General features: G+C 33.5%; 2 protein-coding genes across 2 annotated transcripts; one reads left to right on the forward strand and one right to left on the reverse strand.

Moving 5' to 3' along the window:
• Positions 1-4,467: 4,467 nt before the first annotated feature.
• On the forward strand, positions 4,468-7,473 carry LOC131643755 (U-box domain-containing protein 14-like). Its single transcript, XM_058914064.1, has 4 exons — positions 4,468-5,054; positions 5,425-5,541; positions 5,701-6,117; positions 6,204-7,473. Exons 1-4 carry the CDS (start codon positions 4,776-4,778, stop codon positions 7,284-7,286), a joined length of 1,896 nt encoding a protein of 631 aa, XP_058770047.1. The 5' UTR covers positions 4,468-4,775; the 3' UTR covers positions 7,287-7,473.
• Positions 7,474-8,440: 967 nt separating this feature from the next.
• On the reverse strand, positions 8,441-17,504 carry LOC131643757 (vacuolar protein-sorting-associated protein 33 homolog). The gene is made up of 22 exons (XM_058914065.1): positions 17,184-17,504; positions 17,059-17,098; positions 16,852-16,932; positions 16,557-16,751; positions 16,330-16,440; positions 16,116-16,181; positions 15,798-15,905; positions 15,636-15,680; positions 15,216-15,272; positions 14,817-14,911; positions 13,432-13,483; positions 13,216-13,272; positions 12,787-12,849; positions 12,589-12,695; positions 11,720-11,842; positions 11,461-11,542; positions 11,298-11,368; positions 10,823-10,903; positions 9,906-9,963; positions 9,667-9,728; positions 9,104-9,197; positions 8,441-8,896 (listed from the first exon to the last, which is right to left on the reverse strand). The coding sequence occupies exons 1-22, from the start codon at positions 17,234-17,236 to the stop codon at positions 8,807-8,809; spliced, it is 1,791 nt and encodes a 596-aa protein (XP_058770048.1). The 5' UTR covers positions 17,237-17,504; the 3' UTR covers positions 8,441-8,806.
• Positions 17,505-19,695: the final 2,191 nt, after the last annotated feature.

A 19,695-nucleotide genomic window follows, 5' to 3' on the forward strand; every position in this document is an offset into this window, starting at 1 on the left:
GGTTGCTCCATATAGACTTCTTCTTCCAAGTTGTCATTCAAAAGGTAGTTTTAACATTTATTTGACGTACATTATGAACTATCTGCAAATAGATTGAGTATCCTAATGGGTGTTATTCCTTGAAATTGGTTAAAAAGTATAGAAGAAATTTATACTCTCTCTTTGTCTAAAATCTTTTGCTATAAGACGAATCTTATATTTTGCAAAAGTTCCGTCAGATTTTAATTTCTTGTATTTTGCAACAATTTCATGGAATGTACTTACACAACTATCAACTAAATTGTCATAAGAGAATAATAAATATTTAATTTTAACTAAGAATATTGTGGTAACTTTTCGCTAAAATATATTGATTATTTTTGTCATTCAAGAATCCTGACTATTTATTGAATTGTTTAAATATTTTATCACCTAAATGGCTGAACCAAATAATCTAAAATATACTTTATCTTTTCCTTATTATTTAAAAAATGGCTTAAAATTTTGGTCATTATTACAAACGGAAATTGATAACTCTTGAACGATTTATCAAATTCTTCCAGTTAGCATGGTCAATAGCAATCATGATTCCATGTCGTTGAGTTTGAACGGAGGTGCAAACTTCAATCTTAGCTAATAAAGCTTCCAAGAATGTTCCTAAATTATCCCTAAAGATGCCACTATAAGTTGATATTCCAAGATTTCTCTTGAAGATCTATTTGAGTTGAACTTTATCTTATTATGACTAGGAAAATACCAATTAACTTGTATGATTCTAGGTGCTGGAGAAGGTCGACATTTGATGCCAAAATATTTAATAGTTGTAAACTCGTGAATTGAAGAATGAATGTGCCCCTTAAAAGAAGTAGATGTCATATAGCCCAATTATTTAACATGAATAATTTCTCTATCAAGGTCAATTTTACCATTTTGAAACCTTATTTAATTTCTTGTGTGCCAAGTTTTTCAAATAATTATTATGATGAGAATCATGATTAGATTATGAATTTGAGCGTCCAAACTTCTACCAACAACTTTGAATAAATTTTGATAACTAATTATATCAATATTCACGTCAAACAATCGCTTCATCAAATGCAAATAAAATAAAGTGTATATGTATCTGAGAAACAAGCGGTATGCAATTTTCACATCATGATTGTAGAGAGAGTGCCTCGAAATCATACGCATTCCCCTTCGAATCAGACTGTCTTTTATTATAATAACATTATGCATTAGTTTTCAAATCAGTAATAACTTAGCAGGTGATATGTTGAGATGTAAAATGAGTTTCGTTCAAAATGGCTCAATATGATCCTTCCTGATACAATTGTAGGCATCTTTAAAAGATAGATTGTCATTTGCAAATTCTGTCCAGATGGGTTTATTAGCATTGGTATTATCAGATGACAAGTTAATCTTCAAAATGTCTTTCACAATTTGAAGAGACAAAATGGATAAGCCATGAGGAATGTTTCAATTGAGGTCTTGGATAATTGAATTTATCTTAGTAGTTTGCATAATTTGAATATCAACCGACAATATTAGGTGTGTGAGATATTGGATCGAACTCTAGTATGGTCGAAGGGTAGCCTCTTCGTTCGACGGGATTAAGCATGAAGTCGAAGGTTGTTCACATGCTTGTGTCGAAGATGCTAGGGTTGTTAGCATGTTAAATTAGGTTTTAGTGTTTAAACCCTAATTTGTTAAGTTAGCTAGTTTATTAAGTTGGCTTGTGTAATGGCCCTTGTGGGAAAAAACCTATTAGTTAGTATGTTAGGTTTTATTATAAATAGCATACTAGTCTCTCAGCATTGCTAAGTTGCAAATCCTAATTTAGGGTGAGAGAGGTTATTTGTTATTCTTGTAAACTTGTAATGTTTTTTTAAGAGAAAGTAAAAGAATAGCAGTTATAACCAATTCTTGTGTTCTTCTTCTTCCTTGTTCTTGATTCTTCCCTTGCATTATACTTTGTTCTTGGTATTGAATTCACAACAAATTGGTGCGGTGAGCGTGAAGAAGATGTCGTCAACAAAGTATGAGATTGAAAAGTTCACCGGAGTGAATGATTTCGGTCTGTGGCGCTTGAAGATGAAAGCCCTACTGGTTCAGCAGGGTTGTTTGGAAGCATTGAAGTGGATTTTAAGGTACATAAATGAGTCTCTAAACAGACTTCTAATTTATGGTAGAGCCTTGGGTGAAGATAGTAAAGCAGAAATTGAAGGATATGTCGAATCTGATTATGCTGGTTGTATGGATTCCAGAAAATTTATTTCTGGATATGTTTTCACTATGTTTGGCACTGCAATTAGTTGGAAAGCAACACTTCAGAAGGTTGTTGTTCTATCAACCACTGAAGCGGAGTATATTGCCCTAACTGAAGCTGTGAAAGAAGCATTGTGGCTTGAAGGTTTTGCGAAGGAGCTGGAACTTCAAGGTCGAGGTATCACTGTTAAATGTGATAGTCATAGTGCAATACACCTGTCAAAGAATTCAGCCTATCATGAGCGAACTAAGCACATTGATGTGAGAGTGCATTTCGTCAGAGGAGTAATCGAGCGTGGAGAAGTCCAAGTGCTGAAGGTTTCGACTGAAGACAATGCTGCTGATATGATTACCAAGACATTGCCGAGTTGCAAGTTTTTCCACTGTATGCAGTTGATAAAGCTGCATGAAGAAAGCTAGTTTGTTCCCTTGACGTTGTAGAGTTAGATCTAAGGTGGAGATTTGTGAGATATTGGATCGAACTCTAGTATGGTCGAAGGGTAGCTTCTTGGTTCGACAGGATTAAGCATGAAGTCGAAGGTTGTTCACATGCTTGTGTCGAAGATGTTAGGGTTGTTAGCATGTTAAATTAGGTTTTAGTGTTTAAACCCTAATTTGTTAAGTTAGCTTGTTTATTAAGTTGGCTTGTGTAACGGGCCTTGTGGAAAAAACTCATTAGTTAGTATGTTAGGTTTTATTATAAATAGCATACTAGTCTCTCATCATTGCTAAGCTGCAAATCCTAATTTAGGGTGAGAGAGGTAAATTGTTATTCTTGTAAAGTTGTAATCTTGTTTTAAGAGAAAGTAAAAGAATAGTAGTTATAACCAATTCTTGTGTTATTCTTCTTCCTTGTTCTTTATTCTTCACTTGCATTATACTTTGTTCTTGGTATTGAATTCACAACAAGGTGTAAATCTTTAATTTTGTATCCCAATCACTTGTTAGTCCATAAATCAATCTTCTTTCCATTATCGACCTACCATCTACTATGTTCCTCCAAAAATGAAAAGGAACACTTAATGACCAACTATATTAAAGAAGAAATATGATGCATGATTAGTTTTGTTGCCTAAAGTATTTGCTTATAAGCTTAAAAGACCAATGATAATTGATAGTCAACAACTTCCAACAAAGAGATAAATAACTAACGATGTTTTTTGTCTTAATATATCTCAGACCAAGATCTCCTTTATACAAAGGTGAGCAATTAATCTTCCAAGATGTAGTAATCAACTTTCTATTGTCTATGGTACTTGTCCACACAAAATTTCTAATGTAAGAATATAATTTGTTAAGAAGATCGATAGGTCATTCATAAATTCTAAGACTATAGAGAAGCATGTCTTATATGACTGACTGAACAAATTGAACCCTACACGTTATAGAAAGAAGACGACCCTTCAAAGTAGTTAGTTTGGCCAATATTCTATCTGTTATGATCTGAAGATGATGAGTTATAGGTTTGTCTTTGAATATAAGAACTCTAAGATAATTAAATGGTGTTTGTCCCATAGTGAATCCAAGCATATATGCAATATACTTCAATTAGATCCAGAAGTACCTCCACCATAAAACTTACATTTAGTTGGACTGATGTGTTGACCAGAATTATGACTATATTTTGAAAGGATCTGGTTAATAACTTGAGATTTTTTCTTGCAGCTTTACCAAATATTATAAGGCTGTCTTAAAAAAAAAGTATGGCTATAAAGGATTGTCTTATCAATTAATATGCCTATCAACTTACCCTAATATACCAATATAGATAAATTGTATTTTTTTAATAATTAATTTACTCTTATTTATAAGATTGTTTTAATTACTCTTCCATCAATATGATTGTTTTAGTAAATGCCACTAGTTTTATTACTAAATCCATCCAATTAATTATTATCATACAAAAACTCAAACAATACACCTACCTAATTTGAGATGGTGAGAGCATTATGAAATCTAAAAAAAAAATATTTTTAATTAATTTTCTTAATCAATGTTAATCTGTTTGTTTAACTAACTTAATTCTTTTCCATTCTAAAAAATGTATCTAGTAATAAATAAAAGTTTAAATCACCAAAAAAAAAAGTAGTATTGTTATGATTATTATTAAAATTTTGAAACACAAATATGAAATGAAAATCAACCCAAAAAAATAGCAAATATAAACCATGAATTAAAAAAAAAAAAAAAAAGTGTCATGAGCATGAACCAGCCAGCCACCATAGATTAGATTCTCTTACCTAAGACCCTAAGACACGAGACAAAGACCCTTTCAAAAAAAAAGGTCAAGAACAAAAACCATGTCTATGTTCAAGCACATAAATGTTTCTTATTTATTCTAATTCCAATTCCACTCTCTTTCCTAAATTGTCTTTCAACTGACACAAATTTCCTCGTCTGTTTTGTGTTTCATCTCTCCACCATAACCATTCCTTCTCATCTGGGTACCTTTCATCATCCTCTAAATCCGAAGCTAGCTCGATTTTATTGTCAAAGGTTCCACCTTTGACTTTTTCTCCGCGTGTTTGAAAATGGGTGGGAGCGAGAACTCGAAGGCTATGGTCGTGAATCGTTTGTCTGATTCCGTCAGGGAGATTTCTGGGTTGCCGGAATGTCAAAACGTTTGCAAGAGGATGTATGGGAATTTGATCCGTAGGGTGAAGCTTCTGAGTCCTTTGTTTGAGGAATTGAAGGATTGTGATGAGACCCTTTGTGATCAACAGCTTGAAGCTTTTGAAGCTTTAAGGGTTGCTTTGGATTTGGCTATGATCCTTCTAAAGTCTATTAACCAAGGAAGTAAGCTTTATCAGGTATGGCTTTTTCTTTCTCCCTTTTCTGTTTTGTTTGAAACTGTTAACTTAGTTTTATAGGTGATTGATTTTCTTAAATTGAGAGGATTAAGCGCTTATTGAAATAAGCTGAAAACAAGTCATTGACATGTTGTTAGCAGTTTCCATAAGTTCTTCCAGAGTCTTAGAGATGTTTATGTCAATATATAAGCTCAAATGAACCAATTCAAATAGGCCATGTTGTAGTAGGAGATGCAATTGTAATGATTAGAATAAGAGATTAACATCTTCAGAGGCTCTATGCTTTCTGGTTCGATTTTGTTTACCGAAATGTTATATTAGTTCAGCAGAAATGTTAATTTTAAGTTAATTATTGCTTTATATGCCACAGGCTTTGCGGAGGAATGATGCAGCGGATGAGTTCCAACAAGTAACTGGAAAAATTGAAGCTGCATTGAGTGATATTTCATACAAAAAACTTGAGATATCAGAGGAAGTTCAAGAACAGGTAAATTTATCGTACGTGGAATGAGACTGATGATAATACTATATGCAATCCAACGGCATTTCTACAATGATAGTACTTTGCTGTGATTTTGAATTTCGGCAAAGAAAGACATCAATTTAATGATAATTGTTTTTTTTCAACTGTTTTAATCTCTTTCAGATTGAATTGGTGCATGCTCAGTTCAAAAGAGCCAAAGCTCAAACGGAATTCGCTGATTTACAACTAGATTTGGATATGGCTGTAGCACTGAAAGAAAAAGACCCTGATCCTGCTATACTCAAAAGACTTTCCGAGAAGTTGCATCTAAGGACTATAAATGATTTAAAGAAAGAGTCTAGTGAATTGCACGAATTGGTCATAGCAAGCAATGGAGAATTAGCGGACAGTTTTGAAACAGTCTCGTCTCTTCTTAGGAAACTGAAGGACTGGGTGCTCACTGAAAATCCGGAGGTTGATAATGCATATGAGAACGAGAAAGTGTCAATTAAGCACCGGTCTCCTGTAATCCCGGATGATTTTCGATGTCCTATATCGCTTGAACTAATGAAAGATCCTGTAATTGTATCTACCGGTCAGGTATTAGCAACGATTCTGTTTTTGCAAAACATTGTTCTAATGGTGTCATTGACGATTATTGATTAAACTCTTAATTTCTTTTGCAGACATATGAAAGATCCTGCATTCAAAAATGGCTTGATGCTGGTCACCGAACTTGCCCTAAAACACAACAAACACTTTTGCATACAGCCCTTACTCCTAACTATGTTTTGAAGAGTCTGATTGGTCTATGGTGCGAAAGCAATGGTGTTGAGCTACCAAAGAAGCAAGGTAGCTGTAAAACAACGAAATCCGGAACCAGTCTTTCAGATTGTGACAGAATTGCTATCAAAGCTTTGTTGGATAAGTTAACAAGTAACGATATTGAACAGCAAAGGGCGGCTGCTGGTGAGCTCCGGTTGCTGGCCAAGAGGAATGCAGATAACCGAGTATGTATTGCCGAGGCAGGAGCAATACCGCTTCTCGTGGAATTGTTGTCTTCTGGTGATCCTCGAACTCAAGAGCACGCCGTTACAGCGCTTCTCAATCTTTCCATCAATGAGAGTAACAAAGGAACTATAGTAAACGCAGGAGCTATACCAGATATTGTTGACGTACTGAGAAACGGAAGCATGGAGGCTAGAGAAAACGCAGCCGCGACTCTCTTTAGTTTATCGGTTCTAGACGAGAACAAAGTTGCTATAGGTGCAGCAGGAGCTATCCCGGCTCTTATAAAGTTACTTTGCGAAGGTACTCCAAGAGGCAAAAAAGATGCGGCTACTGCAATATTTAACCTATGTATTTATCAAGGAAACAAAGCTAGAGCTGTAAAAGCCGGGATAGTTGCTGCACTGATACGGTTTATGAAGGATGCAGGGGGTGGAATGGTTGACGAGGCGCTAGCGATAATGGCAATCCTTGCAGGCCATCACGAAGGCAGGATGGCGATCGGTCAGGCTGAACCAATTCCTATTTTAGTTGAGGTTATACGAACCGGATCACCGCGAAACCGGGAGAATGCGGCTGCGGTTTTGTGGTCGGTATGTACAGGAGATATAGTGCAATTAAAACTAGCAAAGGAACATGGAGCAGAAGAAGCACTTCAAGGATTATCAGAGAATGGAACTGATAGAGCTAAGAGAAAAGCTGGAAGTATATTAGAACTGTTGCAACGAATTGAAGGGGAGGATAGTTTACAAAATTCCTAGCCTCATAAATATTAGAACTGTATTGTTTATAGTTCAAATATAGATTGGTCATTAAACTGTGCAGAAACTTCATAAATATTCATAGTGTTTGTATGCCATTTGTTCTTAAAGGGAAATGTTGTAAATTATCTTTTAATAAATGTTATGTGAGGATTGTATCATTTCAAGCTTAGTCTATCAAACATAAACCAAAGTGTTTATTATATTTTTATATTGAAGTTAACTCATAAAATTGAAACAGTTAATTAACAAAAACTATATTAAGTAAACAGTAGAAAGTAGAAATTTGCCTGCTCTCTTAGTTGTAGAAATTTTTAGAAAATAATGAAGTAATGGATGTGACTAGGACTTGTTTGTTACAGGATCTTTTTCATAATTTTTATTATATCTATTGATAAAAAATTAGTTAATTTTTTTTTTAAGAAAAACTTCAACTAAAAATTTTGTCTTAATAGTTTTGTAAAAAAAAATTAATAATTTTACTCTTTTTCTATGATTAAAAAAAATCAATTTTTCAGAAAATCATTTAAATGTAAAACAATTCAAAATAGTCTATAAAAATTATTTTTTAAACAATTATGCAATTTTTTATCACATTACAATTTTTCATGATAATATTCAAGTTACTGCATATCAAAATTACATTTTTAACTTATAAAAGATAGTTTTAAATCACTTAAATAAATTTTTTAAAAATTTTAATAAAAAATGATTTAAATCATAAACTATTTTTTTTATTAGAGATTCATTATTTTATACGGTCATTCAATAAAAATATATCACTCTCCTATGTTATGCAAACAGTTTAAAAATTTCAGTCTAACTTAATAGAATACATGATCGTAAATAGTTGACAATAAAATTAATTAGAAGGCCATCATCCCTTTAACAAATAGATTTTATATATCACTCAAAATGGTGTTTTACTTCTATTTTTGTTATATTTTAATATCATTTATGTAAAGGATCCTTACCTTAAAATAGAACATGGTTACAGTTTTTTTTACCTTTAATCTCAATTGTTTAATAAAAATTTAATTCAAACTCCGGAAAATTTAACCTAAGATCCCCCTTCAAACCCCTATACCAAAAGTATAAATAGCGGGAAAAAATTGGTGGATTTCAAGGTCCAACCCCTATACCATAAGTATAAATAGCAGAAAAAAATTGGTGGATTTCAAGGTCCATGCCGCTATTTAAGTTTCCAAGTATATACAACCAAAATCAACAATAACACACTTGCATACAATGTCCAATCATTGTCCATAAATTGAAATAGAGCACAGCGAAAAGTAGTCCTCACAGTATTCATTCCAGATGGTCTCCTGGAAGGACAAGATTCCTATCTTTCCAACTGTCCCTCTTACAAAATCAACAGGAAGATTTTTTTAGCACCCATAAAACTTTCATCAGAGCTTCATGCATCATCCTAGACTAAAGAACTCTGTTAGGAATAGGATTGGTTTGGCATCATCACATTAACTTGTCCCGCTGGACCAAAATAAAAACTCAAGCATTAATCAACCTAGTTTTTCCATGAATGTTTCAAGCAGGGTTTGGCCATTGACTATTTTTGTTGATGCAATAACCAAATCATATGCCATGCTTTCCTGCGAGACAAATCAAGAATTAGGCGATGAAAACAAGGGAACTAATAGTGATCCAGATAAGTAAGAAACATATTACTGATACTACACATCCTACACATCGTAAAACTACAGGCTAGGCAACACAAATCTATTATATGAACCAATTACAAACAACGTATTGGTTTAACAGTGTTAGCGACATTAAAAAATGGGCAATAGTAGACACACCTGAGCACTGAGAAATCGAAGTGCAGAAATCTCCGCAAATGTAACACCCCCAACAAAGACAACAAGGACCAGGGCACGCCTTCCATCAGGTACCCTGTAATATGTGTAGAGTCAAAAAAGGATGCTCGCAATTATATGATTTCTTCCTTTAAAATTTCAAATTTTGACACACCAATGTTAAATATAAATCATCCAGTTATAATAGCATTGCTTTTCAAGAACCTCTCGTCAAAAACTGAAAGCAAAAATAATACATGCTATAAATCATTCTCGCAGTTGGGAGATTTTGCCAGGCAATAAACCTATGGTGCTGGTAATATCCTCCACAATCACCAGTTTTGGGTAAAGTCTATATAGTATACAGATTTATTTGAATATTGTTAACAACTAAAACCTTGAAACGTTAATCTTGAGATTTAACAAGGAAAATCATACAAATTGGTAAACATTGCACTTCCTGAAATGAATAATATTTTCTAATAGTTATTTTATAGGCATTTCATTGACGATTAAGGACGAGATGCAAAATCTGAACAAACAAAAAAATCACTGTTCAAACATACTTTGCCACGCTGGTTGGAGTCCCAGATAAAGTGTCAGTTGATGGGCTGTTTGAGAATCCTCCCTGTACAAGCCATAAAGCAAGTAAAACATTAAATATAACTCAGATGAGGAAATGGAATGTTAGTCACGATGTGTCCTTGTTCAAAGAAAATTTCAAATATCATTATAAAATACATTTGTTAAGAATGGCAATTATGAGTAACAAGTTTTTCAGTAGTTCAACTTGACAAGTACTAACCCTTCTAGTTTCCAAATGCGGTCCAGGCAGCAGTTTCAAAATTTCTTCAACAGGGCGCCTAAAAGATTAATTATTATGTTCAATCTTAGCATCAGTTTCATTACTCCAACATAGAAATTAACTTCAAATTTTAATGCAAGTAATGAAATAATCAATAGGTAGCAAGGCAAAATCAAATATATTTTAAGTATGCCGAAAGGGAAAATGTGAAGCTTTGGATAATAAAAAGCTAAGTATGTATAAAAAGCTGTTTATTATTAAAACGCCTCTAGTTCCATCAAAGAATACTGAGATGTGCCTCTCTGTCAGACATACAGCCATACAGAGAAGTTTTGGCGTGCCTTGTTGCAGGACTCTCGGTCTTAATTTCTATGTTTTTCTTATGTGTTTTCTTGTGAAGATGTATTATCTTCTATTACTATATGCTTCTTTCCATCCTTTACAAAAAATCCTTTTTATGAAAAAAAAATTGACAGACTTCGATATCTTAATGAGCCGAGGAGCTGAGCAACAATGATACACATCAAGTAAACATTGGAACTCGCTGTCAACATACCCAATTCAAAGCTCGTAAAATATAGAGGTCGGTACCAGATATTGAGATATGATTATTTGAACATTTGCACCAAAGAACTGATTTCATACTACGACTGAAAGTGCAGGACGTTTAACATTGTAAACTTTTTAAACTGTAAACTGATTCATTTCTGCTTAAGATTTCTAGCAGCAAATCCATTAACAAAATTTACAGTTCCATGAGCTACAGTTCGTTATAAAATTGAAAGTGCAGGATGTTTAACATTGTAAACTGTGAGCGATTCATTGCTGCCTAAGATTTATAGCAGAAAATCATTTAAGTTAAATGTCATGCAGAACAAAAACTAGGAAGATCTCCAGGGTTAAAAATCTATCATTACCATCCAGATCGAATGGCTTGCTGGACAAGACGAATGCTAAGAGGTGCATATCCGGAGAAGACGTAAGCAATATCATTGGGGCTGGCAATTAGAAAATCATTATAAGAATTAGTAAATAATTGAATAAGTTGAACATTGCATCAGAAGTGTAATCACAAGTGACAATTCAAAAGACTCAGACATACTTCAGGAGAATTTGTGTATAGATCTGCGCATGAACATGGCAATATATAAACTTGGACAATTTTAAAAACTACAAGTGTAATAGGCAGCATAAATTTTTAACAGAGACAGACATATCAAGTTTTCTATTATATTACGATGTACAAATACATGTACCATATTTTATTTGTGTTCTGTCACATACATATCAATTACGCTGTTTCCATAGAAAATCTAAATTGTGGCCACAAACTTTATATGAAATTTATGAACATAAAAACGTCTAAGGATCACATTGTCTAGAAGATTTTACTTGGCTGTATCAGTGTCTTCAACCACAAGCTCCAGAGTACGTTTTATAGTAAGCCAATTGCTTCTTGACTCCTAAAAGGATCACATGCAGAATAAGGTTAATTGTTCAATACTGAATATATAAATGGATTTTCCTTTGCAAGTATACAACTATTGTTTTATACCTGCTTTTTAAAGAGTCCGGCTTTCTCTAAGTTATTTAGTGTCGCTATATGCTCAAATCCATAGCTATGCAGTAGCTCTCTCCTAAATTGGAAGTTACAAATATGTAAGATAACTCTAAGTACTTAAAAATAAAATCTGAGTATACATTGTACAGAAGACAACATGAGAATACCATCATAAGTTAGTCTTGCCAACGACCTAGAAGAGTAACAAATGAAAAAGAATAGAATAAAGGATCAACCAAGCATGCAAGCTTGCCTGAAATAGTCAAAGTGCTTCTTTGGTAACCCAGCATTAGTGATAGAAAATAAGATCAGAAGGCGTAGGACTGTTATTAAAGGCTCCTGCTTATGGATCAATTCTTCAATATACTCAAAGCATCTGCGTATATGAATGACGTAAGTTTTATTCTGTAGAAATGTATGTACATACAGCAAATATGAGAACAATAATGCATCACCAGGTAGTCAACTACAGACATTGACATAGATATAACAATGCTACACTAATTGGTTTTATCAAACAATTCATATTCTTACTTCTTAGTCCATTTTGTGTAATTTAAAATCCACACCTAAAGTATAAACTGCTTGTTCTACAAATGATAGACTAAAAATTAAATAAATTCAAATATCATCTACAGAAAACAAAGTGTAATTGTTTATTATATCCAAGCTTATTATATGACAACGTGCACTTATAGGATCGATGTATAGCAAAAATGTGGCAAAGAAATTACTAATCAATTTTCACCTAACATTTAGCTAAAAAGCTAACCAATCAAAATTAAAGTATTTGGTAAGACTAGTGGTGAAGTTACTGCAAATATAAAATGACATGTTTTATATAAATTATATTTTAAAATTATTATTTTTTATATTTTTTAACTGACCTTTATTGACCTTGCCAAACATAACCATATCCAATTTGAAATCTTAATTCATCAAATACTTTTAGTACGCAGTTAAAATTTACAGAAGCTTGATAGACTGTCAGGTGAAACTGTGGTTAATTTTCTGCACCCAAAAGGCAATAGCCTAATCAAACTATTCATGGGTGTTAAAATTATATTAAATTAAAATATAATAATACCATTTCTAAGTTGTCTGCATGCAGAATTAACTCACATGTCATAACTTTGGGCCTCAATAATTGTATGTTCCATATCAAGCTGCCCAAGGAAATTTGGCTTTGATGTGAACGTCGATAGATGCTGAGCGAGATTTATGTGCCTCTGGAGAAAAATGAGTGTAAAATTATCATCTGATTCTCATTAGGAAGATCCGGCTAATGAAATTTCAATATTATAATGAAAACAGTCTTACAGTCATCTCTGGCAATGAGTTCAGCTTTTTCACAAAGTCCTTCAGCTCAGAAACTGACTGTGTCTGGATATTCATTGAAAGCAATATATTAGAAAATATTTACAAATTGATTTTAATTTTAAAAGATTTATTAAAACTTTTTTAAATGCCGCTCATAATGCATATACATCTGATTCAAACAGTAATTTCTTTTACTTACTAAATATTGCATCTATCAAACAAGCATACAACTGTATCATTAGCTGTAAAGATAAAGTATTGCAGTAAAACAATTGATGAATTAGATCCCCAAAGGAAAAAAAGGAAAAATACCAGACTTGAGTGGATACCCTGGGTTACTTTAAGTGAAAAGTTGGTCTCAGAACATTCTTTTTATTTTTACAAAATCAACAGTAAAATCAATGCCCAAGTGTAAGAGTGTCTACTCACTGTTGTTGTCATATCTGTGTAGTCTTGCTTCATGGATGTTGCTTTTTGACGTAAAATCTGCAATACTGCAGACAGCAACTAAGAAAATAGATCTACAAAGAACCAAAGATATTTATCTAAACCAGTCTCCCTGTTCCCGTGTGTGTGTTTGAAAGAGAGACAAAAAAAAAAGAGATTAAGAGAAAAGTAGGATGTATGAGGTAAAGATGAATCAACCTGGACTACAACTTCAAAGTTGAGATCCCGTATCTCCTTAAAAAGCTTGTCACTAACACAGACCATGCAAATAAATGTTATTTTAAGAAATAATATCAGAAAAAGGTAAATAAAAAAATTAATGTGTGAAGAAACAGAAAATGGATATAAGACTAACAAAAAAGAGGATATAGGCAAGAGAAGGCCTCTGAAAAGTGTTTGTCAATAACACAGACCGTGCAAGTAAATTTTATTTTAATGAGAATTATGAGCAAAAGGAAAAAGAAACAAAATGGTTTTTGAAACAAGTCAAATGCGGTCTGGGAGAAAAGACAAAGGGGCATCTCGAAACACGGTTATTTCTTTGACACAAATACCATAACATAACAAAGACGAATAGTCATGAAGGCATAATTACAGGTCAAAATCCTTGTATACTGTTAAGAGTCCTACAATTGATGAAATATGATATGAACATGTGTTTATAAGTGGAAGTGGTTCTCAACTTACAAATTGGTTTTCTAAGGTTGAATTAAGCCCAACCTAAATTCTAAATTGGTATCAAAGTCCATTCAAGATGTGTTGGACCATCTATTATCAGGCCACGCTCCATATGTCTAGTCTCGGGCTTGAGAGAGCGTGTGTTAAAAGTCCCACGTCGGACGAGAGATGGCCTGAACATATGTTTATAAGGGGGGAAATCCTCATCTTACAAACCAGTTTTGTAAGGTTGAGTTAGGCTCAACCTAAATTTAAAGACGGTATCAGAATCTATTCCAGATTTGTTGGAACGCCTACTACCAGGTCACGATCTAAATGGAACGCCTACTACCAGGTCACGATCTAAATGTCTAGTCTTTGGCATGAAGGAACGGTGTTAAGAGTTCCACAGGGAGGGTGTACAAGTGTTCTGAGACCAACAAATCTCAAATATATTAAATATAACTAAGCCCGTAGTACACGTGTATTTATTATATATCATAATATAGGAGTGAATATGGATTTCCTTCAATCAAATTAAAATATGTAAAGGATGATAGAAAGGAAAGCTTCTTGAAGCTAGATTATTTTATTAGGTTTGATTTAAATATGCTTTTCAAATATTAAGAGTATTTGGTTTAGTCCATGTAAAAAAAATGTTTTTAGTCCCTGTAAAAAAATGTTTTTAGTCCTGACAAATATACTAGTTTTTGTGTTTGATCCTTGTTGTTTTCTTTTAGTTAGTCCCTGCAAAATGTGTTCATATTGAAATTGGTCCTTGTAATATTCATTTTAATATTTAATTTGAGGTACTAAAATAAAAAATTCTACATATTACAGAGAAAAAAAATTCATTTGAGTAGTTAAGTCATTGAAAAAAGTACCGTTATCACTAACTAGATTAGCAAGCGAAAAAAGTAACCTACCTTGAATTAAGTGGGACTTTAGTTTTTTTTCCATCTTGTGGAAGACCCAAAATAGATCCATCAATCTCAACAGAACCATTGTTGATGTGAAGAAACTGCAACAATACAAATTCAGTAAATGAAAATAGACAACTATCAAAACTTATTTGCATAATAGTCCATGAACCTAACATACAACAGTAAAACTCCTTGACTGAAACACCAAAACATACGTTAGAAAATTTTCCATATGCAAACTTTACAATATGAAAAAGGAACAAAGGGAAAGAGTTTATTAAGTTGACAAAGCTTCTTAGGGAACATTCTCAAGGAAAAAGGCTGATAAAATAACAAAGTAATAAAAACTTTTATGCATTAATATTCATTCACAAAGGTGTAGGCTGTTTTGCATTAACTTACCTCGTCAAGTAGCCCCTCATACGTTAGTTGGGAACACAGAGGAGTAACCATGTCCACCTACATTCAAAGCATACTCAACTTCAATGACCATCATCCATGTGGAGGCCACTTGAACCCAAACAAGTGGAATAGTGTGACCTCAAAAAGACATACAACATCAAGTGCAAATAGAAATTAAGCACAACAGTGACAAGTAATGATTCGTTTAAATTCCAATTTCCATTCTCAGTTTTGGACAAAGTCTTGAATAAACAATTTCTTATGAAGTAATAAAAGAGAAATGTACAAGACAGGACATGCATTCCTTAAGTAGTAACATACTAAATCTATAAATTACACAGCACATGAAAACCTAGAGAAAATCCCCAAAACACTACAGATTATGAATAAAAGATATAAAATGGAAAAAACAGGAAGTACCTCTCTATCTAAGAGTATTACTGTATTTATCTCTGGCATAACCATCTGAACAAGGAAAAAAATAGTAAGATCACTACGTTGTATTTCACATTACTAAAACTTATAAATTTGCTTTCGTTTATTCTTTTTGCTATAAGAGAAAAATAGAGAGGTCGTGATTACATCAGATGAGTTAACCGGCTCTTCAGCTTGCATTCGATTTAGGATGTCTGCAATACGCACAGATGCTTTTCCTTTTGCCCGCACATTTGGTATCAATCCAAAAGAAAACTAAAAGATAAAATCAAATGAAACAATTATAACAAATAAAACATGTTACAATCAAGTTACATTTCACGTTCATGATGATGCATGGATGATTATAATTCATTAAGGGACAATTCTATTGGACTATCTCCTTTTTGTTAGATGCTAAATGTTGCAAGGCTAAAGCTTCCGTGTTAAGAAAAACCAAAAGCATGATGGATTCAAAAATACAACCTCAAGTTTGTGAATAGCCTTTGCAATATGCCAAAGTGAGCTTGCATCACCATCAACCAGGCATTCCTACCACATAGAGAATGCAAACAAGGATAAGTAAGTAACCAAAACAAATACTAAATGCACGAAACATGAAAGTTAAAAACATAACACTAAAAGAAACTAAAAAAACTCAAAAATAAATCAGATCAAGTAGTGGTTATTCGCAACATACTCTATAAGAAAGATCAAGTTCAAACGATAGCACATCCTCATCCATTGGCAATAAATACAACGGATATTCCCCTACAGTAATCATATGATGTATTTTCTCATCTTCAAGGACCTGCACACAAACAACAACCACTTACATTACCAACTTCAATATCTCATGCTTCAAAAAGAAAAACACTACGCTTAATTAAGTCAACGTAAATTAATTTGTTTTCAAGGAAGGCTTACTTTCTCACAAACAACAGTGCGACGGGGGACAAAATAAACATGATATTCTCTCTGTAGTCCTTTGGATACATCATCGTGAACGTTAGAGCATATGAATCTCATCAAATCAGGCTGAGCACGTACAAGGAAAACAATTTTGGTACAGTCACTTTGAATTGGGTCAGCCGAAAGATGCCGCAATTCAACTCCTTGTTCCTGTTTGAGTTAAATGTGAAATAAACGAAAATAACATCCTAATGTCAAATTCTATAAAAATTAAAACCCAGTAAGTGAATAATATGGGTAAAAAAAATGCCTTGAGAATTGATGACTGTATGATAAGCGAAAGAGAGTCTCCAAGCTTGGGATCAATGACCAAACACTTTTTTCCTCTAACCTATAAAATCATAAACGCTTATGAAATCAATGATCAGTACCAAACAAAATAAACGAAATAAGAACACTGTAATATCAAATTTGAGTGAAAAAATTGATTAATTTCTTCATAGGAAGCAATAATTACATTCTTGAGGATATTGATGAGTTCCTTTTGAGAGTGTTCTCTGAATGCAACAAAAAAAAAGTTGAAATTTAGTTTATGATTAAGATGAAAAGTGAAATTGAAAATGAAATTGAATTGGATTTGACCTGATGGATGTGAGATTGACGGGAGCATTATCTAGATTGGGAATCTGAGCCATTGGGGAATTATATGAACACTGCAATTTGGGTTTTATCAAATTGAAATCAAATTTCGATACCAGGGAAGATCGTAATGGCTTTGGACGAGTTCTGCCACTGTTGATCGAGGTTCGGTTCTATGTTCAAACCGGGTTTTAAAAGTGGTTATCGAAAAAATACATATTGTAAATAAGAGATGCAACAAAATTATTTTTCTACACAACAGGGAGAAAGCATCGGGAGAGAATTTTTTGTGACTTTGCTTTTCCAGTGATTTTGTAACTTTAGTGTAATTCAAAGATGAAGAATTATTAAAATAAGTTATTTGTTAAGAGAATGTGATTAATTTAGAGAATTTCCCTCTCAATTCCATGGATCTCTTACGCATCACCGAATTGTTTATTTTGTCCTCGTGTTTCCCTAAATGCATCTATAGAAATCTTCCGTAAGTGGATCTACGGAAAAGTTTGGTGCTATAAATCACGTCAGACTTTTCCCCTCCCTCATTCTCTTCATTTCAAACTCAAACACAAACACAAACTCTCCTCATATTCTCTCAACTTCAAATCTCCTTCAAGTTCAACATCAAATCTCTTTCAAGTTCTAGTTCAAATTTCTTGTCAACATCAACTTCAAACAGGGTTTAGCAACATCAACATCAACTTTAATCGTAAATTTTTTGAATTTTTAATTTATTTAAAGTAGATTTGAAATTGAATTGGAATGTCATATTTAGGTGTACAAATGAATGGATAGGTTTAGCAATAGTGTTTAGAGACAATGTAGGGTTTGTTTAACGTTTTAAACGGATGATCAAGCCACCAAAAATAAGTTTTGTAGTGGCTGGACTGACTCAGACGCCATTGTTGCGGATCCCTACAGGCGCTCTCTTGACCACATGGCCGCTGAGGACATCAGGTATTGCTGCTATGATGAGCACCGGGAGACGGTTCCGTTTGACGAGATATGTCTGTATTTTGAATGGTTGGCCGCCAGCTCGACCATTGTTGTACGCTACCTTCCGAAGCGCATCATGCGTCAGTTTGGATATGAGCAGACGATACCTCGCGATCCTCATGTTTCAGCTCCCATCGCCATGACCCGCAGGCAGTTAGATAAGATCTTTGCAGACTGGGAGCATCACATGGTTCCTGAGGAGGTACGGACGACGCTAGCAGAGCACGACTGGAGTTGTGCCAAGGGGTACATCATATGGTACTATAGAGTCTCACATCCATACATGATTCCAGCTGCAGAGGGAGGTCCTCCCAGACTAGCACACGAGGAGATACTCTGTGCGCATCAGGCTCAATTGGACCACACTGAGGATCTTCTTCCTCTGTGTCGTCAGATAGCTGACAAGGGCATCGGAGCCATTGCAGAGGGTTTATTCCCTAAGGGTACTGCTTCTAGGCGTGTGATGGGTGATATGATCAGGATGACAGAGAGTGCATTTCTGTATCGTCGACATCGTGTCAGGACTCGTGGGACGCTTAATGTTAAGGAAGTAGAGGCAAAAATCGAAATTTACTTGGTGTGTAAGATACTTATGGGGTGGGTTGAGAAACTTTCTTAATTTAAAGAGATACATTGAATAGAATTAGGGGATTTCTCCCTTCATATTTTTCTAATATACCGCATGAAAAATCAAAAATATATTTTCGGTTCACACTGCACAAACATATAATTTATTTGTTTTGAAATTTACTCCATTTTATAGTAAAATTTAATTCGAAAATGCACTTCTGATATAAAACCGAAAATATATTTTTGGTTTATAATAAATCATGTTTGCTCTTGGTTGGACGTTTGGTACTTCATTTTAGAATTCATTTATGGTGGATGACGAAATCATGTTGCTTGAGACTTTTTAAACACTAACTTTCCCTTTTATAAATTATCATACTAAAAATAAAAAAATAAAAATATCACAATAAATAATTTTTTTTTAAAGAATTTAACAATTTAATTGATTTATTATATAAAAAACTTTGACTTAAAAGATGAAGTAAACCATCCTTATTTCATTAAAAATATATAAAGCAAACTTTTAAGTGCTTTTGATGATAAGTTACATTGAATAGAATTAAACCTATATTTAACGGAATCATATCTCCCTAGCAATCCAACGTCAATGCTAGAGTGCACCGTACATCATAACATTATATTGACTCGTGATATAATACAATCTATGGCTAGGATGAAATGTGTAAGAACATGTTTATGTCTAACTAATTAAATTGATCTTTATAATCACATACTGTATATAGTTAGATGGGATTTTTGTTGTCTCCCTAAGAATGAGGGTGGCCTAGGTATTAAGAGACCTCAACATTTGATTTGTTTTTTTATGAAGATTCTTTAGAATCTGATCAACAATCCATATCATCTTTGGTGTAAGGTTCTATATACTAAATATGGAAGGAACATTGACATGAGGGTAACCATAAATTCTCAACCATATGATTTTCTTTCGTGG

Source organism: Vicia villosa, linkage group LG1 (genome assembly GCF_029867415.1).
Source record: "Vicia villosa cultivar HV-30 ecotype Madison, WI linkage group LG1, Vvil1.0, whole genome shotgun sequence".
Classification (NCBI taxonomy): Eukaryota; Viridiplantae; Streptophyta; class Magnoliopsida; order Fabales; family Fabaceae; genus Vicia; species Vicia villosa.

What these genes read in the sequence shown, in the direction of transcription:
- LOC131643757 (XM_058914065.1), bottom strand. Translation starts at nt 17,236, where the DNA reads ATGGCTCAGATTCCCAATCTAGATAATGCTCCCGTCAATCTCACATCC. An exon ending in GTCAATCTCACATCCATCAG is followed by an intron (nt 17,099 to 17,183) that starts GTCAAATCCAAT and finishes TGTTGCATTCAG; the next exon opens with AGAACACTCTCAAAAGGAAC. An exon ending in CAAGCCATTCGATCTGGATG is followed by an intron (nt 9,964 to 10,822) that starts GTAATGATAGAT and finishes TTAATCTTTTAG; the next exon opens with GCGCCCTGTTGAAGAAATTT.
- LOC131643755 (XM_058914064.1), top strand. Translation starts at nt 4,776, where the DNA reads ATGGGTGGGAGCGAGAACTCGAAGGCTATGGTCGTGAATCGTTTGTCT. An exon ending in AAGGAAGTAAGCTTTATCAG is followed by an intron (nt 5,055 to 5,424) that starts GTATGGCTTTTT and finishes TATATGCCACAG; the next exon opens with GCTTTGCGGAGGAATGATGC. An exon ending in TAATTGTATCTACCGGTCAG is followed by an intron (nt 6,118 to 6,203) that starts GTATTAGCAACG and finishes TTTCTTTTGCAG; the next exon opens with ACATATGAAAGATCCTGCAT.